The sequence below is a fragment of the Spinacia oleracea genome, chromosome 2, assembly GCF_020520425.1.
Source record: "Spinacia oleracea cultivar Varoflay chromosome 2, BTI_SOV_V1, whole genome shotgun sequence".
Classification (NCBI taxonomy): domain Eukaryota; kingdom Viridiplantae; phylum Streptophyta; class Magnoliopsida; order Caryophyllales; family Amaranthaceae; genus Spinacia; species Spinacia oleracea.
This window is the reverse complement of record NC_079488.1, coordinates 35,619,483-35,634,955: the sequence shown is the minus strand read 5'-3', so window position 1 is coordinate 35,634,955 and position 15,473 is coordinate 35,619,483. Positions and strand designations below refer to the sequence as shown.

Below are 15,473 nucleotides of genomic sequence, written 5' to 3'. Positions count from 1 at the left end.
TAATACTATTTCGTAATACATAATTATTATTTTGGTATTGTTTTGACATAGGCTTAATTTGCAATAATAAAACAAAGTTACACAGTACAACTAAAACTGAAATAAAAAGGCCTACTAGGATCATTAGGACCCTTTACATCACTTGAAAAACAAACTAAATACAAGCCCCTAAAAGCCAAAACTGTAGCATAGTCTTCGCCTTGATTGCTATTGTGACTTTGTTTACAACGCTTCATACATAGCGCGTCAAAGCCAATCTTCCTTAAGGTTTCCTTAACAAAGATTGAGCTGCGGTTGAATTGGTAAACATTGAGAAGTACTTTTGAATACCTGTGGAACTTGGATTACAAAGGAAGAAGCGAAAGACATAAAAGTCAGGAAAAAACAGGTAAAGAGCAAGTAGACTTTTTTTTGATTTTGATTTTGATTTTGATTTTAAGAGCAAGTAGACTAAAACCTTCGTACTCAATTTTTAGGACAAGATTAAATTATCAAGTTGGTGAAAAAAATAAGAGATCTAGAAAACTGAAGAAGGTATGACAGATATATCCTAGTCATCTGATAGAAACAAATCAATTAACCGATGGAGCGACTCGCCGCCGTGATTAATCAATAATGCCATCCCCACATGCAACATACGTACATAATAACTTTAATAAAAATATCCTTATTAACAACTGTATTCTTATGCTTCATTCTCATCTTCCACCATATAGTTTTTGCTCCAATCATCAATTTATTTATAATGTTATGATATAATAGCATAGATATTATTACAAAACCAATCTGGATCTATTATTAAGTCAATTCTTAAGATCACTTTTATCTCCCCCTCCTTCAAAATCCTAATCTTTTAGGTGCTACAATCAACTATTAGGTACAATCAACTATTAGGTTGATGGTAAGCTTATCTTTTCTTGTTCTTTTTCTAGCTTTTGATTTTTATACGCGGAATAAATACTTCATTCTCTCTCTATTGGAGAGTTTCTTTACCCATTTATTGTATTTTATATCTCTCCTTGTGATAGCTTGAAAGTTGATTTATTGAGGAAAATTTGTGCGGTGTTACAACAATGTCAATCCTACGTCTACAATCAATTGAATCGAATTTAATTCAATCCCAAAGCTTTGTACGCTCGTGGTTTTGCCGGATTAGTATTTCGTTTGATCCAAATTGTTTTGTATTCGTTAATCTTGATTTCTATTGTAGATGTCGTATGACCATTTTATTAATGAATTAATTTTACCTTCAAATAAAAAGTCAATTCTTAAGAAGTTTGGTGCCCATGTAAAATATCCTTGTTTAAACTAAAAAATGTCTATTGGTGACAGGCTAATAAGGTATTTGGACTCATCATAAACCACAACGTTAATTCTTAAATGGAACCGATTTACACTAAATTTGTTGTGGATCATGTCTAAAAAAGCCAACAACTTGATTATAATTTATTTTGACGTGTGTATTAGAACTATTATGGAAAAAATATCAAATTGGTGTCGTTAGTACATATTGTGCTTAAATAATGTGATTTTAAGTCACAACTCTCTTTTAATAAATATAGGATTACTTTGAATCAAAAAATGGTTACTATATCTAAGAAAATTGGTATTTAATTTATTATAGTCACTTTGAACAATAAAGGTCAATATGTAAGCAAGAGGGGTGCTAGAGTAAATGGTTGGCTTTAGGTCCACGATAATATTATTGTAGACTAGGTCCACGTAAGAATAATCCAAATAGTAATTCAGCCAACATAATCTATTAACGACCCTCTTTCAATTATCTTTTGTGATCGGATCCGGATTCGGGGCGAGTTCTGGGTGGATAGGTTTCAGTCCCCTCTTTTAATTGTTGTTGTTGGGGATCGAACACAGGTCCTTCCTACCAAGATCGACCTCAATCACCACTAAACCAACAGACAATTAATTTTTTCCTACAATGTTACAACTCATATTAAAATGGTTTTTTTATAATATCACATGATATAGGCCTTCCCATATATTGCGGCTAGTAATTAAAATATAGGAGTATATATGTTGGTAAGAGGGTCATTCCTTCCACTTTGGAAAATAAGGAGAGGTAGCCAAAGCAAAATAAAAATGGGGACATCATGGGAACAACGTTTGCCTGCAATAGCAATGGTGTCTATGCAAGTGTTGTACGCAGCAATGGCTCTCTTGAATAGGGCTGCCCTTGTTAAGGGCATGAGTCCTAGAGTCTTCATTTTCTATCGACAAACTATTGCTACTTTGGTTATTTCTCCCATCGCTTATTTCACAAGGTACTAGCTAAGATCTATCTATCTATCCATCCATGCTTCAAATTTCAAGTAATTCATTCATTTATTCATATCATGTTTAATATGCAGGAGACGATCTAATACTACTACGCCGAGTATAGGATTTAAGAGCTTTGTTTTGATCTTCATCACAGCCTTCATTGGGTAATTTAAGTCAAATAACATAATTTAAGTGATTTAGAAAATCAAAATATGATATGCTAGCTTTGACATCTTTTTGATTAATTAGTTTACAAATGATTTTGATGATGTGAAAAAACAGGGTGACTCTCAATCAGAACATGTACTTTGAAGGATTGTACTTGGCTTCTTCATCAATTGCAAGTGCAACATACAACCTTATCCCTGCTGTCACTTTCATGACTGCTGCCGCCTTCGGGTAAGATACATACTACAAAAATACTTCCTCCATTCTTGAAACTTAATCCGTTTTGACAAGTGGGTTTAATTGAGTTAAGTTTTATCAAAAGGTCTTGTGCGCACAAGGTGTACAATAAATTTATTGTACACCAAGATAACTTTTATTCAATTTTTTATAACTTTAACCTACTTTTGGTTAACTTTAATATTAGTAAAAAAAAGTTGATGGATAAACATTTTAAAGGGTTAAATGATTAATTTTATACATTATTATTGATTTTGAAGAAATAAATTTTATTAAAATGAAATTTTTTATCACTAAAAGTATATAATTTTTACATATATAAGCTTAACTTTTAAGTAGTTTGAGTTAACTTTTACTCCGGTGTACAATATTTATTGTACACCCATTGTAAATAAGAATTTGTGAAGTTTTATTCCCTCCATTTTTTTTTTCCTGTTTCTATAGATGTCGTTCCTATTTGATATTATTGTTTCTATTTCTGGACATGATTTTTTACCATAAATTTCTCCATCGTCTCTTATTTAAATTCACATTTTCCCATTCACCCTTCCAACACCACTTTTATGAATTTTATTACTTTAATTAAAATATCTTCTCTTTTTCATTTCTTTACTACTTTCCTTCATTTCTTCATTACTTTCTCTTACACCCAATCATTACAAGATTCAATTTATTTATTTTTCACCCTAAACTCCAAATAGGTACATCAAAGGAATGAAGGGAGTACTTAGTAGTAAACAAATAAGTTATTATTGGAGATAAATATTGGACAAATAATGAAAGATTTAAAAAAAAAAAAAATCAATACGAAAAGAGCACTAACATTAAAAAAAAACGGAGAAGAAAATGATGGCCATTTTGTTAGATGATTCACAACCATCATAGATTGAAGATCTCATAAGAAGAGAACGAACCTTAATTACCTTATCAAAATACAACTAAAACATTCCTTACCAAAGTTGTAAGAAAAGAGATGATCCATTCCTTATCAAAATTGATATTTTAAGGTGTCTAGTCTTTTTATCTAGCCATAAATTCAAACAAGCTCAGATCATATAAGTTTTATTAGGAGATCTCGGGTGAAAAGAATGAAACTTCGTTATAGTTTGGTTATTTTGATATTCACCACTTTAAAAGTTTCAAGTTTTTTTATTTACGATTCTACCTTTTATAAAATGTAATTTTATGTTCACCAACTATTAACTAAGTTTGTCCAAACTTCCGTCTAACTTTTTGATTGAAAACTTAAAGAAAAAGGGGGGGAAATTAAAGAAGTTGGTTAAGCGTAAGTTTGTAACCCATATGGACATCGATTTTCATTGTTCTGTTGTTCCAAACTTCCAATAGCATAAGGAATGGCATGATGTAGGTACTTAATTTTGCCAAGTGAGTTCTTAAATTGATAGACTTGACTTAAACAAATTGAATAGGTTGGAGCAAGTGAATGCAAAGACATTAAGCAGTGCAGCAAAGATATTAGGGACAACCTTTTGCGTTGCAGGAGCAGTTTCTATGACATTGTTGAGAGGTCCGAAGCTACTTAACTCGCAACTTCCATCATCCAACTCTGCATTTCTGCACTTGTTTGCGGTTGACCAAACCTGGTTCCTAGGTTGTGTATGTCTCCTTGCAAGTAGTTGTTGCTGGTCCTTGTGGCTCATTTTACAGGTATGTTTTCTACTTCCAAGGCTCTCTTATGTTCTGTTCTGTGGCTCAAAATCCGAAAATGGCTATGTAAATCTGGGCCGAATATTTGATTTGATGTGATAGTGTTGAAGAATATTCTATTAGAAGCAAAATTCGCCCTGACTATGGTTCAATCGGATATAGGAGTTAATCCCCCAAGATTGACCCAAATCGGATATAGGAGTTAATCCCCCAAGTGTACTCAAATAAGACGAACTAGAAACTTAAAACATTTTCAGAACAATGGTTATGGAAAACAGAACAGAGGAAGAAAAAGAAGAATATTGTGTATTTTCAACAAAACCCCAAGCTTCTCATTTAAAATGTCAAGGGAAATCGTAACCCAAAAAGGCACACCGCGAACACATATCAGAAACACGACCCGAACCGGCCGTACGTGGGGATGCCCTTTCTAGTCCGAACTAGTAGAGGAAGTACTTCAAAGTATAAATGTCATACAAGTACCAAATTTAAACAAGGAAAGACCTTTTTTTTTTTACCAATGTGTGATAAAGTTATTCCCTCAAAATAGTAGTACCAAAAAACAGATTTTCCTCCACTTTTGCATTGTTTCCGCTGTCTTTAGCTTATTTTGTCACTAAACTTATAATAACTGAACAGGTCCCAGTTACAGCTTGTTACCCTGACCACCTATCTCTCTCAGCATGGATGTGTTTCGTATCAATGCTGCAAACTGGTGCAGTTGCCTTGTTCTTAGAACCTGATCCTGTTGCTTGGAATTTAAGTTCGGGCCTTGAACTCACCTGTTGCTTTTTCTCGGTAAGTATATTCTTTCATGACGATAAATAGACTATTACATCTGTTCCTGAATACTTGCTATAGTTTGACTTTTGCACTATTCATACATTAATTTTGACCAAATTTCTTTGGCAAGTGTGTTAGTCAAATTGTTGCAAGTATTAAAGAACAGAAAGATTATACTCCACATAATTTCTAATGTAACCAAAAATATCAATGTTTCAATCTGTAGGGAATTGTAGGATCTGGGGTACAGTTCTTTGTTCAATCCTGGTGTATATCGCGTAAAGGTCCATTTTACTCTGCTATGTTTACTCCTCTAGCCACTGTCATAACCACTGTTCTAGCCTGCATTTTTCTCCATGAAGAGCTTTATCTTGGCAGGTAATTCACATACGGAGTATGATTCTTTGACGTATACTTCCTCTGTTTTTCAATATTTGTGACTTTATTAACATGGTTTTTATCATCATTTCTTTTCAGTTTACTAGGTGCTACCACAGTCATCATCGGCTTATATGTCGTATTGTGGGGTAAATCCGAAGAGGTTAAGGAAAAACTGCATCTTACATCAGGAGCTTGTCCAGTAAAAATAGACCAAGAAAAGAAAAGTGAGAAAATTGATTTGGAACAACCACTTTTGACAAATGATAGTATTACTCCTAATTAGGGTAAAGTTCAGTTGCTTGTAGAATTGTATCAACGCGCTAATTTTGTGATTTAAGCTGTATGTAACGGATTATGAAATATAGGCCCTTTTTGTGTATGGTTATGGAACGGACCTAGAAGGCTCAAATTTTTACCACTAGACCAAAAATAGCTTTGTACCACCGGCTACAAGTACGGCCGTAGGGTTGTACACCGGTCCACAACCGGACCAGACTGGACCGTAACCATAAACTAGGAAATTTGTGGTCCGAAAAATTTCTAGTCCAGTCTAGGTTTAGACCGAATTAGACCTAAATTATTGAATATGCCTTATACTTATTTCAATGGAGTAGATATGAATATTAAACACTAAAGAGTAAGAAAACAAAAGAAAATAACACAGTGATTTATGGCACTAAAGAAGAACAATGTGTTATTTAATTTAAACCGGGTCAAGCAGTCCAGATCAAAAATTCGGGGTTTGGACCAAACAGGATAAAAAACCCCAAAAACTAAAATTTAAAGGACAGACGATTAGACCAGAATCAACCAGTCCGAATTTGGTATATCTTCCTCTCGTGACCGGATTTTGAACACCCCTAGCTACAAGTGTGGTTGTAACGAACATTAGTAACTGTTGCAAGAACAGAGGAAACTAAGAAAACACAGAATGAAGCTTAGGTGTTTTCAATGGCAATCACAAATCTGACATCAAAATAACAAAATGCCATTATTTCCAAGCACTACGAAGAACAAAAGTGATGAATATACACAGCAGCATGACTAACATATAACCATAAGTCCATATACACTACTACTAGTGTACGAAAATAATAGACAGAAACAAACTATGCAGAGGGGGGAAAAATGAACCGAATACTCCAGTATCAAAACAGATCAAACATCTGTACAAACAGCATTCTAAGAAGTAGTAAGGACTGTCTATGACTGAGACATCTAAAAGGTCATCATCATCTTCAGCGGTATGGCTTCCATCCATTATTACTGTCCCACCTGTTGTTGCGGAAAGCACAGCAACCAATTGAATATACAATGATGAGGAAGACGAGGAAAACAATGTTGATAACAGCCACCCGTTTCCAGTCACGCTTGAGGTTCTGCAGAAACCCGGCTTTGCATGAAGTGCAGTCATAGCAGAGGGTGTTTGGGGCGTTATTCCAGGCATTACAGTCGGGGTTGGTGGTTGTACGGTTTCCATTCGTGTTCCAGTTGGTTGGGCTCACATATGTGAATTGACAGTTTTCTGGAGGCTTACAGCAACCAGACTGCATAAAGATAATGGAGATTTGTTCAGTACAAAATAACAGGATCTTAAACACAGTTTGATTAGAAGAAATGTAAGCCACATAGTGCATGACATTTATAAAGGGGATATAGTGAAGTGAAAATTAGCTTCCGACTCCTAAAAAACCGTTACTTGATCTCCAAAAACTCTTCATTCATGTATGTTAGGTTAATACTATGTTATTCAGAGTAAACACAGACACCCAATGACGCAAAAATGAATGTCAATGAATTTTGCAGGGTGTAGAAAACTTTAGCCATAAACTGATACACGAGGAAACAAAATCCAATTTAACGGTCCATTTTGTTTAGCTCAGCTCAGCTCAGCTCGTTAACACCCACTAACAATGCAATTAAAATACTCCCTCAATTTACGTAAAAGAAATTTATAAACGGCTAGATGCTTCTTCTAGTGTTCAAGCAAAAATATCCCAGGCTGTTTCTCCATTTAACAATTCAACAGGAAAGACCAAGAAAAGTTAAAGTTCAATTATAATACGAGTACTTATCTAACAAAGATGAGAAGTCCTACAAGCAAAAGACTATTCAAACAAAAAAGCATAGTTAATTATGCAATGATTGACCCAGCAAAATCAAAGAAACCTTCAAACTGTTCCACTCAATCTGACTAATCACTCAAAAATTAAACCAAAACCCAACAATGGATGAAATTACTGTATAAAATTCCTGATAATTCTGATTTTTTTTGCTGATTTCTGGATTTTGATTAAAAAAAACAAGAAACATGAAACTCAAAAAGACGGAATAAAAGAAAAGCTAAAGTGATAGCAACAGCATAAGAAAAGGGTGATCATGGATCTGCAAAAAGGCTGTCAACTTTTCCAGAAGATCAAAATATCAGAGAATTGTACAATCCACTTATGAAAGTACAAAATCATATGCTCACACACAAACTAATTAAAATTTTCTGTTCATTACGGAGTATCAACAAATTTACAACTCCAAAAATCACCAAAAACTCTTAAAAAAACCCAACAATAATATCTCATAGATTCATTCTAGTACTACGAATTTAAGCAAATTATCTTGGCAGCAAAAGAATTCACCTAACCCAATTTTTTTAATCCACTTCTTGAAGAAGAATCACAGTTAAAAATTTGCTAGACGTGATGTAAAAAGTCGAAAACCCAGAAAATTACTCAAACATATAAACAGACTAAAATCAAACACAGAAAACCCAGGCCATCATGCAAAAGCAAAAACCCAGAAATGAAACAGATCAAAACGCAGCAAAATTCATAAACTAAGATCTAAAATTTCAGAAAATATACCTCGATTGGAGACAAGTGTTTAGCGAAGAAGTCATTAGCAACAGTATTAGTTTCCTGAGAAAGTTTCTGACAAACTTTACCATCAACTAAACAACTCCTAATACGATTCCAATTCTTAGAACTATCAACCCTTTTCTGCAACCAATTGGAGTAATCACCAAGCTTATACTCCTTATACCCACGCTGACTCACAGCTTCACCAGCACCTTTGTTGGTAACAACGAAAGCAAAAATGGTGAAGCAAAAGAGAATAAGAATGAGTATAAACATGACAACAAGGTAAACCCATAGGAGCCAATTGACACGGCAACAAGCGCCGATGAAGCCAGCGAGGGAGACGACGAGGAGAAAGACGCCGAGTGCGATAACGGGTTTTTCGAGGTATTTTTCGCAGTCGGTGGTGGCTTTATGTGCGAGCCAGATGCCGCCGCCGAGGATGGGGATGGAGAGGAGGAAGGTGACGAAGTTAAGGATTCCGACAAGGCTGTTTGAGCACTTCATGGTGGTGGTTGTTGTGGCGGCGGTGGGGTTGCGGTTGAGTAGGAGAGAGAATGAGGAAATTGGGTGGGGATTGAAGGGGATATATGTAGTTGAAGGTGATGGTGACGGTTTCGGAGAAGGTGCAGAGGTTAGAATTTGAAGAGACGGGGGGAGTTATAACGGATTTTGGGAAACGCGTTATCACGCGGAAGGGTTGACCGCGGGTTAAAATGTTGTTTGGTGAAGGTAGGTAATTTTAGGGAAAAGAATTTGACAACTTCTAAAATGCTCATCAAAGTTGAACATTTTAATCTGTTAAAGCTAGTACCCACCTTTAGTAGATGGGCAATTTGACAACTTCTTCGCATGGAAGAATTGTGGAAAATATGAAGTTGGCAATTTGGGTAAACGGGTTCAGTTACGGTTTCAAGTAGGGTTGCACATCGATCTAAAACTGGACTAGAACAAGAGTCAAGAAAATGTATGGACTGAAGACTGGACTGGATCAATTTTTTCCGGTCCAGTCGAATTTAGATCAAATTGGATCGAAATTTGTTGAATGTGAAGAGTAGGAAGAAAATAACACATGACTTTAGGACAATAAAGAAAATATATAATATTTATTTAATTTAAATAGGGTCACCTGATCCGGATCAGAAACTCGAAAACCAAAATTTAAAGGTACGGTGCGATCTATATTCCGGCCTGGATCGAATTTTGAACAACCCTAAGCCCTAAGGGTTTGTTAATATGGTTTGGATTTTTGGAATAGAGAGTGGTAAGACTAGTATTACGTACGTCTAATTAATATTCATTAGTGGTAATTGGTAAGACTAGGACTACGTACGTCTAATCAATATTCATGAGTTAGGTTTTGTTTTGCTTATCATATGCTCCTATATATATAAGACTAGTAGCTTACAAGTTACAACTCATTCGAAAAGAGGAAAAAAAAAACTATTATACGCTTATTTCAATGTCGTTCTTTTAATTAAGTTTTTTTTCTCTATTTTATACATAAAATTACTAATTGGTTTAATTAACCATCACCTAATAAAATATGAACTATTTATTTTGTTAATCATTCTATTTTTACAATTTTAATCATGAAATATCATAATAATTACTTCTTCCGTCCCTTAATACTCGCACCGCTTTCCTTTTCGGGTCATCCCTTAATATTTGCACCACTTCTATAAATAATTTTTTTTACCAATATTATATTATCTCTCACACTCACCTACTAACTCACCTGCACTCCTACTCCCTAAAAAAAATCATTTAAAAATTCACACCCCCACCCCCACTCGCCACTCTCCACCCCCTTACACATTTCCAACTAACTATATTAAAAAAAAAACTCACTATCAACTAACACCAATTAAATTAATAAGTCAATTCAAGTGTCTTAAACTCTGCACCGGTCAAACCGGTGAGAGTATTTAGGAACAGAGAGAGTATATTTTTAATTTGATTATTTGTGCATGGATTTAGAAGAAGTAATTAGTATCAATGGTAAAGAAAATACTAACTTGTATTGGCGCGAGGTCAACGCTATTAAAAATATGGTAGAGTTTTTGGGGGAAGATGTTTTTTTTTGTTTGATTTAGTTTTCTCTTATTTTTTTTAACTCATAGTACTGATTTTTTTTGGAAAAAATAAGTTGCCTAATTATAATTTTCCGTATTTAACACTTCAAGATTTTGGCAACTAAACATATTTCCCGAATTATATGATTGTTTTTATTTTGCAATGACATAAAAATTTGATTGGGGTATTTTGTTGACTTTTTAAAATTTTAACTTGAGAAAATGCATAATTTCATGTGTGATTAATTCCCTCTTAAAGATTACACGACATATTAAAAACTTGATATTTAAAAAATATTCATTGAGACGAATCTAAGAAAAACCCACACGACTATATTTTTTTTAAAGTATAAATCACAAAATAAGTCAAAAAAAGCTTGTGCGAATAGTGCCCAAAATCCTATTGTATTATATAAATAAGAACAAGTTAAAACTACCAATAAGAGGAAGGGATTCGAGCATATGACAGGATAATGATAGAATGACCCTAAGGGTTAGTAACCCTTTCAATATTGAACTTTAATTGGTTACAAATGCATTGAAACTTTACATACAATATTTTCTCTCTCCAATTAATTATGCTTATAAATTATTTTATGTTATATGTATCTTAGGGGTTGCCAACCCTTAGGGTCAACCAATTGGTTATAGGAGATTTTCGTAGAGCTTAATGTTTCAGAGAAAATCGAAGGATTTGGATGGGTTGCTGGTTGTAGGAGATGATGACTGAAAGCACAAGATCGATTTTCAAGGGGGAGAAGTTTTGAGGTTTCAGATCTGGAAAGAATAGGATGAGAGAGAAACAAAGGGGTCGCGAAAATGTGGTGGGCCCGGAATACGACAATAGTAATGCTTGGATAATTGCGTCACTGGTTAACATTTGTGCGACGCAACGCTTGTTCAACTGCGTCGCAGATTAGTTAATCTGTGACGCAAATGATGAAAATGAACTATGTGAGATATATTTGCCTCGCATGTTAATAAATAACCGACGCAAGTTATATTTTAAAACTGAAATAACTTCTTTTGCGTCACAGAACAAAATGAGCGACGCAATAGTGCCGATGCAAATGAGCATTTTTGTACTAGTGCAAACATTTTCCCATATGACATGCACTAGTCGTCTTGCTTTCAGTATTTGCCACTTGACCAGGAAGTCATTAATTAATAATATTGGATAAGTAAAATCACGCGGGTGAATATTATGCACATGTAAAGTCACTCCAATTGGACATGATTAAGGTGTCAAGTAGGGTTAGAATATTTGAATATGATGTTTTTATTTTCATGTCCTTAGGAAACATTTAACATCCAAAGTAGAGACAAAAGTACATAATTCATTTTATAATTATGCTACTCAAATACTCAATGTTGAGTCCGTAAAGGCAAAAGTTAACTATGTCAAATATTACCATTTAACATATACTACCTCCGTTTCAGAATGTTCTTTACAGTTACTATTTGCACGGACTCCAATGCAATATTTAAATACTAATATATCCAATTTCGTATGTGAAAAAATTATAAAAAGTTGATATTCTGAAAATATATATCGAGACCAATCTAACAAGATCTTACATGTAATGTTTTGATGTATATAATAGTGAGAATTTACGGTCAAAGTTTTCATATTTTGGACACATATTCCTAAGCGTAAAGAACTTTCAGAAACGGAGGAAGTATATTTTTGGTCGATCTGAGCGTAGTTTTAAGTGGGTATTTTATACTCCCTTCGTCCCTTAATACTCGCACCGGTTTGACCGGTGCGGAGTTTAAGACATTTGAATTGACTTATTAATTTAATGGTGTTAGTTGATAGTGGAGTATTTTTTTAATATTGTTAGTGGGAAATGTATAAGAGGTGGGGAGTGGTGATTGGAGGATGTGAATTTTTAAATATTTTTTTGTAAAGAATAGGGGTGTAGGTGGGGTAGTAGGTAAGTGTGAGAAATAATATAATATTGATAAAATTTCCATTTATAGAAGCGGTGCAAGTATTAAGGGACGGCTCGAAAAGGAAAGCAGTGCGAGTATTAAGGGACGGAGAGAGTATTGAATTTGTATACAAATATACTAAAATCAAAAAAATAGAATAAAATTATTGAGCTTGACATTGTGATTTATGTATTTTTGATTCCCCCCCCCTTAAGATCATCTCCAATGTGGGCTCGAACAAGGGCTTAAAAGGAGATCAAATGTTGTCAAAGAAGAGTACTCATTAAACAAGTTATTAAAAGTGATAAAGGTTCTCATTTTTTATAACTCTTAAAGGTTTTTTCCTTTACAAATGAAAGGTTGAAAAAAAAAAAACAAAAAATTGAATTTTTTTTTTCATTATAAATGAAAAATTGCTTTTTAAGAGCCTCACATTTGATATTTGAGTCTCAAGAGGGGTTTTAAAAACAAGGACTCACCATTAGAAAAATCGAAAATGATAAAGGTCGCAACATGCGACCTTTAAGCCGTGTCACAATGATGACATGACATGCTTATGTGTCATTATTTAAATTGGAAATTAAAATATGTAACTTATATAATCTATTATATATGTTTCATAAAAAGGTAGGAAAATCTTAATATTCTAATTTGTTTCCCTCTTTACATCGATTAACTTATTTATATATTTTTATAGTAAAAATATTGCATTGATAGTAAAAATATTCTGATGACGCACATCCTACGTGGCGCCTATATGTACCAATTAAACTGCGACACATAAAATTGCGACAACTAAATATTGTCGCAACTTGCGACCTTTATCATCACGCTAGAAAAATAAAATAATAGTAGGTAATTGGACTCACCAATGGTGATATCCTAAGAAAAAGAATCTTCATTTTTCAAGAATGAAAAACTTTATTGTGATAACTATTGTCATTTTTTATAATACGTCATTTTTAAAGAATGGAAACTTAATTTTCTTTTTTTCAAAAAAAGCTTTCAATTTGATAACTATTGCCATTTTTTATAATACATCCAATCAATGAGTCGTTTTTTACAATTTTCTCTTTGTCATTGAACTCCATTTTAATCTTGTAACACTCCATCTCAAGGGATATTTTAAATGGTGGACAAGAGTTTATCGTCATTACATGTTTATTTAAACATGCATGTGTGTTCCACTGTTCCTTTGATGTACAATAATGCGATTCTTGTCTGTAGTTTACAAATTAATCTCGAGATGTTTGACTGATGAGAACGACCTTCACCTAATAGGTAACCCGTAACCGTGGTAATATGGAATTAGTATGCCAAAGAGACAAAGAGTTTTGAACCAAACAAAAACAATGGCAAATAGATAAACTTGTCAAGACAACTTACCAATTTTTTTAAAATTTTATATTGGCTGAAAGAAATAATCACCCCTTTTTATTGGCTGAAAAAATAATCAACCCAAATCTATCCCAAACGCCGCCGATGATAATCTCGCCGGTAAAGGTAAAAGTTTAGGGTTAGGTTTCTTATTTGGGTTAGGAATTGCTAGTTTAGAGGCTTGTTTGATCTGATATTGGATTGGCTACTTTACCGGACTTAACCTTGTCGCCACCGTCTTGTGGTGTCGGAGTAACCCGATCTTGACGGTAAAGGTAAAGATTTAGGTTGTATTGGTATTAGTTGTAGCCGTTTTTCTTGAAGTCCTAGTTGTCCCTAATTGGTTTAGGGATGTGCGTGGCTTTCTCCATGTTTTGCTTGTTCTTCAACAGAGTTGATTCGTTATTGTGTTTGTTTGGTTTTTCTATCTTTAGTCCTTGTTGGTTTTGGTGGGTTGCAGTGTGTTGGTTCTCTTTATTTTCATTGGATGTGTTCTTATATGAGGGTGTTGCGCGCATTTGTTGTTAAACACATGTTTTTGGTTGTGTGGGTTGTATTAACGTGTCCTATGTGGGATAGCCTTTGTTGGAAGATTGATGGAGGAAAGTTGAGATTAGTTAATAGGTTCTTGGAGGCAGTGATAATGGATGTTGTTTCCTCCTTCACATATTAGAAGTCATTATGTGGAGGAGAGGGATTGGGATATATGTTGAGGAAAGAAGGTCTCTTTGGGAGGGGGTTTTGGTATTCATGGGTCATGGTTGTATGTTCGTTGTTGAGATTTGTTAGGTTATGAACAATATAACTCATGCGGAAAAACCATAAAAGTCAGGAATTCAAATTAATTGCCACATAGTCAATTAGCATAATTTAGTATACATACTATGTGATACGTGCCTTCCCTAGCTGCTCCCGAACCGAACAAGAACAAGTAAATGACTCCAAGTGTCGTCCCTCCATAGCAAGTCCACATCACGTCCAGATCCGCTTTAGATTCAACCGACTAGAATATTCTCTAAGATTTTTAGTGCACTCGGAAAACTCATAGATGTGATAGGCATATATTAAATTCTCCCTTGAATTTAATGTATTGAATGTGATGTATAAATTGTGATCATGAACCACATATTTATAGAGTGGGAAATAGAGAATTGAAATCATACTAGGAATCTATTAACTAAATCTATTAGGACTCTAGTTAATTAATAATATTAGAATTTTAGGGATAATCAAATACTTAGTATTTCAGGTCTACCCTTGATATCTAATTTTAGTAGGATTAGGAAAACAATAACTTGAGCCCAAATTACTTGCCGCCCAAGTAGCTTGGCGCCCAAGATTTACTTAGCATGCAAGCAACCGACGGCCCAGCCCCTTGCAGCGTGTGGCTTGAGGCCTACATTGCCGCTCGAGGCTTGGCGTCAAGGCACATAGCACACGACACACTTGCTGGGCTCTGCTGCACTTGCTCGGCCCAAGCAAGCTGCTCCGTGCGGGCTTGCTAGGCGCTGGGCCTTGCGTCTCGCAAGCTCGTTCTTCGAGCATTCGCTCGTCGTGCTTCCGATTCGTTTTCCGATCCCGGAATATATTTCCAATTCGAACAATACTCACGTTTCCAAAAATATTTCCGATTCCGACAATATTTTTCGATTTCAACAATATTTCCGATTCGAGTAATATTTCCGTTTCCGGCAATATTTCCGATTCCGGCAATATT

The 15,473-nt window shown here is 34.5% G+C and overlaps 2 protein-coding genes across 2 annotated transcripts; one reads left to right on the top strand and one right to left on the bottom strand.

The window, feature by feature from the left end:
* The first annotated feature begins 774 nt into the window (after positions 1-774).
* Positions 775-5,896, top strand: LOC110797217 (WAT1-related protein At4g30420). The gene is made up of 7 exons (XM_022002310.2): positions 775-2,282; positions 2,370-2,444; positions 2,563-2,679; positions 4,116-4,353; positions 4,993-5,151; positions 5,363-5,514; positions 5,614-5,896. The coding sequence occupies exons 1-7, from the start codon at positions 2,035-2,037 to the stop codon at positions 5,798-5,800; spliced, it is 1,176 nt and encodes a 391-aa protein (XP_021858002.1). The 5' UTR covers positions 775-2,034; the 3' UTR covers positions 5,801-5,896.
* Positions 5,897-6,484: 588 nt separating this feature from the next.
* On the bottom strand, positions 6,485-9,153 carry LOC110797218 (tetraspanin-8). Its single transcript, XM_022002312.2, has 2 exons — positions 8,376-9,153; positions 6,485-7,064 (listed from the first exon to the last, which is right to left on the bottom strand). Exons 1-2 carry the CDS (start codon positions 8,874-8,876, stop codon positions 6,756-6,758), a joined length of 810 nt encoding a protein of 269 aa, XP_021858004.1. The 5' UTR covers positions 8,877-9,153; the 3' UTR covers positions 6,485-6,755.
* Between the last annotated feature and the right edge of the window lie 6,320 nt (positions 9,154-15,473).